The sequence below is a fragment of the Stylophora pistillata genome, chromosome 12, assembly GCF_964205215.1.
Source record: "Stylophora pistillata chromosome 12, jaStyPist1.2, whole genome shotgun sequence".
NCBI lineage: Eukaryota > Metazoa > Cnidaria > Anthozoa > Scleractinia > Pocilloporidae > Stylophora > Stylophora pistillata.
Genome location: NC_142530.1, coordinates 13,372,224 through 13,386,221, shown reverse-complemented (window position 1 = coordinate 13,386,221; position 13,998 = coordinate 13,372,224). Strand labels below are relative to the sequence as shown.

Below are 13,998 nucleotides of genomic sequence, written 5' to 3'. Positions count from 1 at the left end.
GTAGCACATGACAGTATGAAAAACTGATAACCCAGTGCAGGGCGTAAAATTAACTTTTTTTTTTCCGGTAGCCACTTGGCTCCTAAATATTTTAAAGTGGTAGCCAATTCCAAAAAGTTGGTGGCCATTATGACACACACATCCCAAAAAATTTTTACCGTCACTGTACTCGATAGATGAACATATCATAGTGATATAGTCATTAGTCTCCCTTGCAGCCCTTTCCGGCGTCGTCACGCAAGTGAAAACTCCTCCACCAACGGCTGCTCACATTTCAACAACATTCCTTTCCGGAAATTGGCCAATCAGCATTTACTTACCATATTCTGGAAAGCGTTCGCACCTCAATAATCAAACCAATCACAGAGTTTGTATTATCCGAGCGTTGAAACTGACAAAATGAAGACGCTTTCGACTCAGTGCGAGATACTTTTGGTATTGAGAGCTTGAATTCGCATCAGAGAGAAGCCAAAACAGTAATTATTGAAGAGAGAAGAGATGTTTTTGTAAATTTGCCCACAGGATTTGGGCAAACAAAACAGCGATTATTATCTGATATTTTCTTCGGAGTTTCGATGGCATCGCATTCCATCTTTAGAAACTAACGCTAACGCGCTTCCTGTGAATTTGCGGGAATAAAAATATCACATGTTCATTGGTTGTTTGTCAGACAATAACTTCATTTTGATTGGATAACACATTACAATGAGAAAGGAATGTTGTTCGAATGTGAGCAGCCGTTGGTGGGGGAGTTTTCGCTTGCGTGACGACGCCGGAAAGGGCTGCAAGGGAGACTATAATGGTCATACAAACATCAAAAATGAGCCCGCTAAATTCGCACTAGCTACAAAGAGGACACTAGAATGGATCATATACAACCTTATAGGTTATCTAAATCCAAGATGGCGTCTAGTGACGATAGATTTACGTTCGACATCGTGCATGTGCTGCGTTTTGGAAACGAGCTTAACGAGGAACTTTGCTGCAGATTTATCTTTACAAATCTTTAACAATCACTAGATCTCTTGGTAAGGTGTGATTAGAAATTCTAATCGCTAATTTGGCGACTAATCTTCAAGATTTGGTCGCCAAAGTGAAAAATTTAGTCGCATTGGCGGCTGTATAATGCGCAATTTTACGCCCTGCAGTGACCCTCGAAACACTAAAAAATCTAAATTTTATACTAGAGCTACCAAACTTAAGCAAAAAGACCTTAAAAAATTTTAAAATATGTATAATATTGTCTAAAGTTAAAAACTCAAGTCTTAGAGTTCTAAGTTATCAACTGATCCAATTAAATTATCAAATGGGAGGGCTGATGCAACTCACTTTGTATTGATTTGCTGCTGGGTCAAAGAGGATCCTCTGAAATGTGCAAAACAGAGACAACTGAAACAGCATGGCTGGTGTCTTGAGGTCAACTGCCACTCTGTGAAGCATCTTGACAATGGCATGGTTTGTTGTGTCCTTGTTCTCTTTGTAATACTTCAAAAGCCAGCAGTATGGCTGGAGAAGAGCTGGAGTGGCAAGTCTAAAAAAAGAGATGTAAGACGGCCAAAACGGTCGACGTAAGAACAAAAGATCCGAGGGAAGATTTACAAGTTTAATGCACAGCAAATAAATGCAACGGTACAATAAAAAAACGGGAACGAGTGACACTAAACAATAAATAAGAAAACAAAGTTCCAATGAGCCAAATGATGTAGCAAGATTAAAATGACTTAGGAAAAAGTACTTAACAGTAAAAGATAACCTACAGACAGAAATAATTCAGTAAAGAAAGGAAACAAACAAAGTACTTGAAAACAGGAAATTGTGTGACAGAAACTATCAAAAATAGTGATTGCTAAACCAAGCATGAATTCAACAAAGACTACAAGCTAGGCTTAATATTACAACTTGAGCTAATACAGTATAAAACAGTGAAAGGAGAAAATGAAATTACTAGCGTAATGAAAACACAGGAATCATAGCAACAATGAATTGGAAGCAGGTAAGCAAAATATTACAGCTGCTAAAATACAGTAGTAAGATAAAAAGAGTATGTGGCTAAACTAAGCAAATTCTAACCCGAAAATCACTACAAAAATACAATGGAAACAACTATATGCTGAGCTTAGGGCTCAAACAAACATAAAATACTGAAACATAACAAAAGCTAGTATAGCTTAGAATCCGCTTTAAAGACACTCTCAGGAAGGCAACAAATCAACTGAACTCACCGAGCAAACAGTTGTAACTTATAGTAAAATACAGGAGAAGGTAAAAATAACTTAAAACCAAATTTGGGCTAGGAGCGATTAATTAAACAGGAATTACCTAAGGGAAATCGGCAATTAAACAGGAATTACATAAGGGAAATCGGCAGTTAAAGGAATAATACAATTAACACATTACTAACACAATTAACACATTACTAACATTACTGACAAATCGCTAAAATTCCATAAAATAAAATAAACAGAACAAACATGTTTTAAGTAGGAAATAAGCCTAAGTGACTCTGTCACAGAGAGTTAAAACATTCAGTCGTATATGCTTATTTAAAAGCCATAAGACTAAAGTCACAAAACAATAAATGATGTTGGTAGGCCACAATTTCTTTCACAGTTGGATGCTCTGAAATCCAAGGAATGCATGTCATTTAATATGGAACTTACTTGTTCAAAAACTCCTGGATGCTGAACTCCACCTCATGTGTCTGTACTGCTGCCATCTCTTCATCTTCTGTCAAATGAAGAAGAAATACATTAACTTTCTTTAAACTGATTAATTTCCCATTTGAAACAAAATTGAGTTACTCGAGTAAGGTCTCACTAACCTGGCCTAGTTTCATCTTCATCCATTTCTCCCACTTCATGCTCAGTCGTAACAAGGACTGAAAAAACAAAACAGTAAAATACATGGATTATAAATTATTCTTCATGAAAGGATGAAAAGTACATTTGACTGAATAACAGACTGACTGAGTGACTGAATTACTGATTGCAACAATTACTAACTGACAGACTGACTGCAAATGCTTACCCTAACCAACTGACTGATTATCAGACTGACTAATTGACCAACTACCGGTAGCTGTAGGTTGACTGACTGCCTGGGTAGATGGCTAGCTAAGAGGCTCGATTACCAGCTAGGAAGGATTGAACACCAGAAAAATCAGGGCTTGACACTAACTTTTCCACTGACTAGCCAAGTGGGGCGACCCTAAAAGCCGGAACGGCGGAATGGCGGAATGGCGGAATGGCGGAAAATGACCCCAAAGCCTAAAACACAGAACGGCGGAAAATGACCCCAAATCCTAAAACACGGAACGGCGGAAAATGACCCCAAATCCTAAAACACGGAACGGATAGCAGGGCATGTTGCACAAATTTTGTACAAAGACACCAAGCGCTTGGCTCATTTATCCCCACGACGATAACACGCGTGACTAAAATTAAGTGTTATTAATTTTTTTCTTTTACTGAGTGGTATAAATAATAATGAACCATTATGCATGAAAGATAGCTGCGTTTTCGCGTTGTTAACCTGTTTAGTTACCTTTTGTTATGCAAAATTTGCCATGAGTTTTAGTCGCGGCATAAAAAGTCGCACAGCATGTGAAAACCAACTCGACATACCACATTACAATAAACAATTGTAACTTTGATACGTTTCCTGGTCACGTCTGTATTGATTTATTGAAACAATAATATCTCATATGCTTGTAAATGTGAGAACATCACAGGAACGTTTTCAGGCTTCTCAAAATATGACAACGTTCAGCCCCAGCTCCAAACTTAGACTAGCGTGAGAGCAAGCCCTCGTTACGAGCCCTTCAATACGAGCGTTTTTTCATCCACAAATAAGTTCTGGGACTTGAGTAACACTAGTTGAAGCGAGGTTTGCAGGGTGTCACGCGCGTGGGAATTTCTCATGGCGTGAAAAGACAAAAGAAAGTTAGCCGAAGGAAGCCGTCAAGAAGAATTTGAAGAATTTCTTCGCGACCAGGTGTCCAAAACACCACCATCCTATTGTGAAATTTACGGCTTACATATCAGCGAAGAAATAAACTTTCTAAACAAAAAAGAGGCTATTTCACCAATTCGTTCAGCGGATTTCTTCTGTTCCTCAACAAATTGCAAATCATCAATTCTATGGCGTTTAAATTGCCCTTTCTGAAAGGGAAGTGTAATTCAGACGGATCTTTGGATTGTCATGGTTTACCATTATTCGAGTGGAAGCATTTGCGAGACAAAGAAGAGGCTATCGGTCGAGGATCCTATGGTTTGGTTTTTGTGGCGAGAAACAATTCTGAGAAGGTCGTTATCAAAAAACTGTTAGGTGAGGACGAGAAGGAAAAGCGTCTTTTCCTCAAAGAGGCAAAAATACTCCATGGGATTAAAAGTGAACATATCGTTAGGTTTCAAGCTGTGTGCATGGAACCGTGTGCAATAATGCTTGAATATTTGTTTTTCGACTTCGCTCCCTTCGGCAGCTCAGAAATTGTCAGCAGTCTGGACCGACTTTTACAATATATTCACATTAATGAGGCAATCGAACAATTTCCAAAACTTAGTCGTGGATGAAAAGACGCTCGTATTGAAGGGCTCGTAACAAGGGCTTGCTCTCACGCTAGTCTAAGTTTGGAGCTAGGGCTGAACGTTGTCATATTTTGAGAAGCCTGAAAACGTTCCTGTGATGTTCTCACATTTACAAGCATATGAGATATTATTGTTTCAATAAATCAATGCAGACGTGACCAGGAAACGTGTCAAAGTTACAATTGTTTATTGTAATGTGGTATGTCGAGTTGGTTTTCACATGCTGTGCGACTTTTTATGCCGCGACTAAAACTCATGGCAAATTTTGCATAACAAAAGGTAACTAAACAGGTTAACAACGCAAAAACGCAGCTATCTTTCATGCATAATGGTTCATTATTATTTATACCACTCAGTAAAAGAAAAAAATTAATAACACTTAATTTTAGTCACGCGTGTTATCGTCGTGGGGATAAATGAGCCAAGCGCTTGGTGTCTTTGTACAAAATTTGTGCAACATGCCCTGCTATCCGTTCCGTGTTTTAGGATTTGGGGTCATTTTCCGCCGTTCCGTGTTTTAGGATTTGGGGTCATTTTCCGCCGTTCCGTGTTTTAGGCTTTGGGGTCATTTTCCGCCATTCCGCCATTCCGCCATTCCGCCGTTCCGGCTTTTAGGGTCGCCCAGCCAAGTGGGTAGTGACATCTTAGACATCTTCAATGTTACAACAATTTCAGTTTGTTTACTAGTCAAACTAGCTTGTGGAAATAAAAAACCACTAGCCAAAACTGAATTTCTACTAGTCTATGGCTAGTTGGCTACCATTAGTATCAAGCCTTAAAAATTGTGGAAATCATACCTAAATAGTTGATTGACTGACTCTCTCAGTCAGTGAAAGAGTGCCCTCACTCAGCAAAAGAGTGCCCTCAGTCAGTGAAAGAGTAAACAACTGACTGACCATTAATTTTGATTTATCAAGAGCTTTTATATATAATGTTGGATTAGAGTTAAACTTAAGCCTGTTTTCTCACTTACCAGAGGGAAGATCCATTTTGAAGATGTCAGACAAACACATGAACTCATCTTCTGCACTAATTCCAACTGAACCAAAATGGTCATCCTCTGGCCAAACATCTCTGAATTGGAATGATGTTTTGTGTTAGTGCAACTGATGCACCACTGATTATATTTTTCCACCCCTTATTTAGAATGTACATGTATCAAAGTGTTATCATACCTGGCTGCCCTGAGCATTGCCACAGCTTCTCCACTATGATGACCTCTAAGAAACTGTTGAATTTGGGCTAAAGCATTTGTCCTAGAAACAAAAATGTGGTTAATGAGATGCCCTGATGTGAGAGTGTGACAGAAAACATGCTGTGGAACTATGACTAAACTTTAAGGCAAGGGATATAGGCCAAAAGGAGGCCAAAAGGAGGCCAAAAGGAGGTAAAGGGATATAGGCCAAAAGGGGTATAGGCCAAAAGGGATATAGGCCAAAAGGGATATAGGCCAAAAGGAGGTAAAATGAAGACTTGTAGCATTTTATTATATACTGTTTAGTCACTTAAGACCCATCTTCTTTAAATTGTCTACTGCCCTCAGAATATATTTGAGTGTTGGTATATTCACAATTTTTTAACTTATTTTTCTTGAGAAGCATTCAGAACCAGGGGTCAGCAATGTATGCAATAATTTGAATATATCAACAAAGTTGAAATGGTAAATTGGCCACCGTTACGATTATAAAAGTTGACATTTCGAGCATTAGCTCTTCGTTGGAGCCAATTTACCATTTCAACTTTGTTGCTATATTCAAATTATTTTGTTACCCCCACCGACGCAACCCCAAACAGTTTCTTTAGAAACTATTAGCCTTTATTCAGCAATGTATGCAGCCTATCCTAAATGTATGTGACTTACTTCTGTTCATCAACAGGGATTTCTGAGGCAGCATCAAAGGGAACAACTGAATCAGGAATATCCCCTGCATGTCCCTGAAGTGTGGCTGAGAGATCAGAAGCCAGTTCCTGCCACTTCTCCTCCCTTTCCGCTGACGTCAAGTTTACTGGAGCTGCAACAAAGGAATAGGCGATTCATTTCTTGACTTAAAAACAAAAAACTTGAATCTTTCTCTGGTTAAGCAACCAACATGGTGAATTGAGGAACAAAAAAAAGAAAGGAACTCACCTGGTAGCTTATTTCTTTTCCTTTTTTTTGAAGCTTTCTTCTTTTTCTAAAAGAAAATAAAAACAGTAAAAATAAAAATTCCACTATTCATTTTAAATAACTAAATCAAAGGGTTTTTATGATTTCTATTACCTTGACTACAATGTGAGTTTTTCCAGAGCAGTACTTTTCTAACATCTTCAAGAAAATATGGAAAGCTTCAATCAAGTCTCGCAGGTAGCTCCTAAAGAAAAGGATACACTATATATATTCACAATTCATTTTCATAACAAGTATTATTCTATTTTTAAAAAGATGATAAATAGATGCATCATACTTACACTTAAAACTGAAAGATCATTCAACAATAATGACAAAAATAAAAGAATTCCCCTCACTTTGTCTGTATTGTCATGTTAAACTTTTTTAGAAGACTCAGAAAGGTATCTCTGTATTCTGGTGTGTAGAAAATATTGCCTAAAATGGAATCAATAAAAGATTCAAAAGTGAAAACTTGAATTGCAGAAAGACATTGTAGACCTTTTCTCTCCCTTTACAGTATTTTTTAAAAACTGTTATTCATCTGTGCACTACATTACACATAGCAGTACATGGTTTACTTAAAGCTGACAAATAAGAACCAAAAACAGTATGATACACCTAACTGATGAAGCATGCACAGTGAAAGGATTAGACAGCCTTCCAAGATCTACCTGTGAGGTAACAATGGATGGTTGGGCTATACAGACACCAAGTTTCTGTCTTTGAGCTCACATAACATGAACTGAACAGTAACAATTACAAGTAACTAGTTGAGAGAGGTTATGAATTTCACTCACAAAGCTTTTGTTGTCAGCTGTAGCAAATGAGATTCCTCTTGCTCCTCTTAGATGAAAACTAACATATTTACATGCATATAGGCACCCACGTATAGGCTGCACTATGAACTATTGACCTGACCTCCAGGGAAAAAAGTTTTTTCCAGTAACAAAGCACAATCAAGCCATAACGTTGAGAAAACTCTCTCTTTAAATTTCTCATTCGACAACAAAACAACATCTCTAAGAAAGAAAACCGTCTTCTTGAGTGGAAATGTTCGTAGAAAATATTTACATGCTTCCATCTTCGTATGTTCTTCTTGTATACTCCATATTGGCGTGCAGCTTCTCGGTTTCCCTTCTCTAAAGCGCAAGTAATGACGGCGAGTTTAAAACGTGATGAATATGATACTCTTGTTGATCCTTTTGGCATCGTGATTTCTTAGAAAATGAGAGTGATTTGCCTGTTTTCATTCTTTGACAGTGTGCAACATGCAGGTTACCATGTTACATACTGGGCTAATAGTATTGAAAAAAAATGAACCCCTCTCTATGCAAAGCGAATAGAGCAAATGTTATTGAGAATATTGCTCGCATTGTTTGTGATTCAACGATTCAGCTGTTTTTACAGGCCAAAAGTAACCAGAAAATGGGTGGAACTACTTGCAACTATGAAATGAAAAGTGAAATACAAGGATATCATGTATATGGAAACACCTGGAAACCCACAATTTATGAGACCGATTCAACTGGAAATAAACTTGTGGGACACCTGCCGGCAGAATTCAGCTGTATTACTTGTTATTTTTTTTAAGAACGGTGGAGAGATTTCTTGCCAAGTGACTGGAAAGAGGGTTCACTCACAAGGTCCTTGAGGAGGAATGGCTATTTCATGCAAATTACAGCGGATGTCTTCAAATAAGAAACATGTTCAGAAGCTGGACAAACTTATTACAGCCGAGAGAAGCAAAATTCTTGGAGGATATGAACTAATTTAACGTAAGCTCGTACAATGCATTGAATGAAATTGTGAATAACTGAGGAAGTTTGTTGATTATTGCATTGGGAAACTTTGCATATTAATGAGCTGTGAACTCTTGTACCTGTGTATAGGCCGCACTGAATGAATGAATGAAATCTTTATTTAAAACACGGTAAAATATCAGTATGACAATAGAAAACAAAGGAGAAATTCCTCTTAAGTAAAATTTTCTATTAACTGGTTTACATATTTGCCGTGTGGGAGCCCAATAAAGAGAGCCATTTATCTTCTCTTGAAGATGCGTAGAGATTTTGTAGTGTGAATATCCTCAGAAAGATCATTCCAAAGAGAAGCTCCGCTATAACTGAAGCTACACTTCAGGAAGTCAGTTTTTGGTTTCGGCAAGTACAATTTTTGGCTTGCACCACGAAGATCAAAAGACAAGGTTCTCGGAGTGAACATGTTACAATCACTTTCAAGGGGGTTTTTCGTCAAGAAAGTGCAGCCTCTACGCAGGTAACTACGGTACTGAGACAAAATTCATTTTCAATAATACTGCATGAATTAATCTACCCTTACCTTTAATAATCTTGGTATTTTCTTGCAGACTTTCAACCTCAGACTTATCCATGAATGTTAGGTTGATCAGCAATTCTTTATACGCTTGAACTGCAAGGTGAAGTCTAAGAAAACATTTAATTACTAAAGTTTAATTCTCAACTTTGGACACATCCAGTTATTGTAGGTCAGCAGCGGAAGATTGCCTCCAACTACCTCAAGTCTCAGGTTCAAATTCATCTCAGAGACTAACACAATTTTGTACCATGTTACTGACTCATTCAACCACTAAGCTCACTTGCTCACCACTGCAACTTCTCCTTAATCTCATTGGCTCTCTAAGATATTTTCCTTTCTTCTGATTGGCTGTTGTGATTACCGTGGATTTGGTTTTACCATATCCAATCATAAAGCATTCTTTGTAGTGATACACTGCTTAAATCTAATTTTATCAAAATTGTTATCGTTTAGCAATCCTATAGTAGCACAAGGACAAATGAGTTTGTAATATAAAGCAGTCTAAATGATGAGAGAAAATCTTGGGGAAAAAAATCTACTGTGGTTTTCTTTTCAAGACATGAAAGAACCAAAGGTGCAAGCCAACAACAGATGGTTACAGGTGCTTCCCTCTTTGTACAGTGCAGGATTTCAGTAGAAAAAACCCCTAATGTTCACTCCTTTAAAATCGTACCTGCGCCCCCATACAGAGGCTTCACTTTTGTTTGATTCCAAGCCATCATAAAACTTGACTATGACATTTAAAAGGTCAGTAAAGGTCACCACACTGAGGGTTTCACTAAAAAAGCAACAAAACAGAAAGGTTACAATGGATGCCTATTGACAAAAAATCTGCAAGTCTAAATTAGGAATGAAGGGTGAGGGGTAATTATTTCCCTCTCACTCTTAAGAGTGACCAAAAAGGACTTCTATTTGCAGCAGCTTTACATCTTCAAGCAGAGGAGTGATAAAATGACAGAAAAACATTAAGAAAGAGTTAATGTTTCATCAAAATAAAAATTGTACAAAATTTGTGGCAGCTATCCCCAAACGGTCACAAGAAAAAATAATTTACACAATGAGGATAATGATTCAAATGGAAACAATATTGGAAAGAGTTTTGACCTTTAGGATGTGAGAGAGCAAGATAGGGAGTCTGATTCCAGTAATCTTCTTTGAACACAAACTTTAATTACTTGAGAGGAAGGTTACCTTTAGAGCTAACAATATAACAAAAACATGACAACAACTTACTTATCTCAATGTTCACTCGTGTAACTTGAGAACTAGATTCGAATGTCCGAAGTGATTGCATAACCAGTCCAGAAAGTTACATAACATTCAAGGGTTACATAACCTTTAAGAGTTACATAACATTTAAGAGTTACATAACATTTAAGAGTTACATAACATTTTAGAGTTACATAAGAAAGATCAGCTGAGCGACATTCAAGAACGGTCTTGTCGAAGAAAAAGCAAATGTTGACTTCCGGAAGGTTCTACATATCATAGCATCTTTCCATTTTTCTATTTTTTTTTTTTTTAACTATAACTCAATGTCAAACTTTTTAGGTGGCTTGATCAGTTGTCCATGCCGTGTCCTTATCTCAGTTGTAGAAACTTCTTGAGGTGGTCTTGCACTCAGCTCTGTTGTTTGAGGTGTTGGGGGTAGTTGAGATCTAGGAGGGGACGTGGATGTTTCTACTTGAGAACTTGCTGGAGGGGGGTGGTTCTGTTCCGGCAGATTGCCTGGAACAATCAGGTCATCTTCGTCCATTTTGAAGGGGGTTTCTTGAAGTGGTTCCGTGGTAGAACGCAACTGCTTGCAATTACACCTGTAGAATCTACCATTGACTTCAACTTTGTAACTGCAAGATGCGACTTTAAAAGAAACAAGGCTGATAGTTTCTAGTTTAGAAGAAACAACTGCTTTTGACCACTTTGTTTCTCCAGGCATTTTCATGCGCACTATGTCATCTGATTTGAGTTCCGAGAGTTGTTTAGCATGTTGGTCGAAATGTTTCACTTGCTTGACACGATCCCTTTTGAGAAGATCACTAACTGTTTGGTCAATCTTGAGTAATGACTCTCAGAAGGGTAGAAGCGTCTTAGTTCGGCAACCAAAAAGTCTTTGGCATGGAGACATACTTGTCGCAGCAGTGGGGGTGTTATGGTGATCCAATAAACCAAGATATGGATTGGATTGGCACAGAAGAGCTTTCTTCATTAAAGTCTTGCAGGTTTTGACTGCACTTTTGGCCCTCCCATTAGCTTGTGAATAGTGTGGTGACATAGTGACGTGAGTGAACTTCCATGTTACTGCAAATCTTTGGAACTCTGAGGATGTATACTGAGGACCATTGTAAGAAACTACGTAATCGGGTACCCATGTTGCGAAAAATGCATCTTCAGCTCGTGAATGACTGTCTGGGACAAAGTGTCAGCAAGGTGATCCAGCTCGATAAAGTTGCTGTAGTAATCAACTAATACAAGGTAATTTCGGTTCTCGAAGGTAAACAGATCTGTTCCAACTCATTGCCATGGCCTGTCAGGAACTGGGTGAGGCTGAAGAGGTTCACTGGCTTGTTCAGGTCTCACACTTTGACATATAGAGCACTTATCAATACGATTCTTGAGTTGTGCAGACATTCCTGACCAGAAGAAAACCTCTCTGGCCCTTCGAAGGCATGCTTGGAGTCCCTGATGAGACTTATGTGTTTCCTCTATCATACCACGGCGAAGGCTCTCTGGACAACGATCTTCGCTCCTTTAAAAACTAGGCCATTTTGGAGTGTCATTTCATCTTGGTATTTGAAGAAAAGCTGTGCGCTTGTAGGTACCACGGAAGTTTTGTAGGCCAGCCAGCACGTATAACTTGTGACAACGCTTGTAAAGATTCATTTTTGGCCGTTTCCACTTGAAACTTGGCAAGTGTTGACTCTGATATCGACAAGTCTTCAACAAAGTTGACAGTTTCTAGATCTTTATAGCAGGATGAGGTGCTGGCATTATTTTTTTGGTATCTTTGACTGCCTAGGTAGAACACGAGAAAGTGCGTCAGCGATGTACATCTCTTTGCCTGGCTTGTAAGTGAGATTCAGGTCAAATCTTTGAAGACAAAGCATCATACACTGTAATCTCTTAGAAGCTGTATTGATTGGCTTCTTCTGTATAGCAATCAGTGGCTTGTGATCTGTTTTGACTGTGATGTGCTTGCCATAAATGTAATGTTTGAAGTGCTCACAAGAGAATACGACAGCTAGGAGCTCCTTCTCAATTTGTGCATAATTTTGCTATGTCGACGTCAGTGCTCTGTTAGCGTAGTAAACTGGCTGTCCTTCGTGAAGTAGAGTTGCACCAATGCCGTACTGTGAGGCATAGCACTGTATAGTGACATTCTTACTCACGTGAAAGTACTGTAGGACTGGGGCTTTAGTGATGAGCTCTTTTATCTCCTTGAAGGCTTTATCTTGAGGGTGTTGCCAATGCCATTCTATTTCCTTCTTTTCCAACTGTCTTAAGGGCTGTGATGCTGAAGACAGATGTTGGCATAATCTCACCAGATACTGCACCATTCCTAAAAACGTTCTGAGTTCTACGAGATTGGTAGGCACTGGATAGTCCACTATAGCCTGTACCTTTGACGGGTCAGGTTTTAGACTTTCCACTGTAAGGAGGTGTCCTATGAAAGGAACTTGAGACTGCCAAAGTTTCAACTTCTCGTTGTTGAGAGTGAGGTTTCTTTCTCTTGCGCGACGGAGGAAAGCCATGAGATTCTGACCATGGTTCGCAATTGCAGCTTCATTAGAGTCTCCAAAACCGCAAACTAGGAAATCATCGGCAATGACTTCAACACCTGTGAGTCCTTCTACTAGCTCGCGCATTCGTTGTTGCCATACTTCCGGGGCTGAGTTTATTCTGAATGGCATTCTGAGCCATCGATAGCGACCAAAAGGTGTGTTCATGGTTGTCAAGTAATTACTCTTTTCGTCAAGTTGTACCTGCTAGAATCCACATTTGGCATCTAACACGCTAGAGACTTTAGAACCACTAAGGCGAGTTGCTACTTCCTCGATAGTTGGAAGTGGATAATGCGAGCATTTCACTGCGTGGTTGAGATCTCGAGGATCCAGACATACTCGTATTTTCCCGTTAGATTTCTTCACTATAACAAGGCTAGAGACCCATGATGTCAGCTCAATTACCTTGGCGAAGATACCACTCTTCTTCACCATGTTATCCAGCTCTAACTTGAGGGTATCTCGAAGTGGGACTGGTACTTTGCAAGGCAGATGTACCACCGGGTGGAAACCTTCATCCACTTGAGTGGCGTAGGTTCCTTCAAGGCATCCAATTCCAGTGAAGATATTGGTAAATTCATAGAGGATAGGATCACTTCTAACATTTGATGAGATGTCAATTATTTTGTCGTGAGTCGCGTTTACATCGGCATCCAAGATTTTGACCAGGTTCATCTTTTCACATGTCATTCAACAGAGGAGTGGTGTCAAATCTTGCTTTACAATGTGATAAAGAACTCCATATTTTCTTCCTTTCCGTTCAGTAAGTAGGCAGATTTGACCAGGTGGCCAGACTACAGTCTTGTTGTGCATGATGAGCCTTGTACACAACTGTTCAAAGGTCTTACACTGTTTGTCTCCTGTAGCTTGGATGTAGGTACTTTTGGGGAGGATGTTACATGAAGCACCTGTATCAATCTGAAGTTGTACTTTGGCATTATTATTAAGGGACGCTGTCACATAAGCTGATGTGGGGGAGTGTTTATGGCTGTAGATTTCACAATCTTGTACGTGATTGACAGAGCGAGAGTCGCATTTTTTTGCAAAGTGTCCTTCTTTGCCACATTTGGTGCATTTCTTGCCAACAGCTGGACAAGCTGACTTTTTCATCTCGTGAACAGTACCACAAAACTTGCATTCTCGAGTGTAT

The 13,998-nt window shown here is 38.9% G+C and overlaps 1 protein-coding gene and 2 long non-coding RNA genes across 3 annotated transcripts in view; 2 read left to right on the top strand and 1 right to left on the bottom strand.

Annotated features, from left to right (window-relative positions):
- LOC111328390 (protein timeless homolog) overlaps positions 1-13,998 on the bottom strand; it is a 61,606-nt gene that overhangs the window by 10,920 nt on the left and 36,688 nt on the right. Inside the window, exons 18-28 of the mRNA XM_088742102.1 lie at positions 9,743-9,847; positions 9,073-9,176; positions 7,092-7,170; positions 6,847-6,937; positions 6,715-6,760; positions 6,448-6,598; positions 5,762-5,842; positions 5,560-5,660; positions 2,822-2,878; positions 2,661-2,727; positions 1,330-1,531 (exon numbers count right to left, since the gene is read on the bottom strand). Coding sequence (XP_088598228.1) covers positions 1,330-1,531; positions 2,661-2,727; positions 2,822-2,878; positions 5,560-5,660; positions 5,762-5,842; positions 6,448-6,598; positions 6,715-6,760; positions 6,847-6,937; positions 7,092-7,170; positions 9,073-9,176; positions 9,743-9,847 — 1,084 coding nt within the window. The remainder of the gene's footprint in view (positions 1-1,329; positions 1,532-2,660; positions 2,728-2,821; positions 2,879-5,559; positions 5,661-5,761; positions 5,843-6,447; positions 6,599-6,714; positions 6,761-6,846; positions 6,938-7,091; positions 7,171-9,072; positions 9,177-9,742; positions 9,848-13,998) is intronic.
- Positions 323-7,206, top strand: LOC148718867 (uncharacterized). Its single transcript, XR_015994342.1, has 2 exons — positions 323-1,028; positions 6,464-7,206. It is a non-coding gene; the product is annotated as an uncharacterized LOC148718867 (long non-coding RNA).
- On the top strand, positions 1,406-3,652 carry LOC148718868 (uncharacterized). Its single transcript, XR_015994343.1, has 2 exons — positions 1,406-1,545; positions 2,517-3,652. It is a non-coding gene; the product is annotated as an uncharacterized LOC148718868 (long non-coding RNA).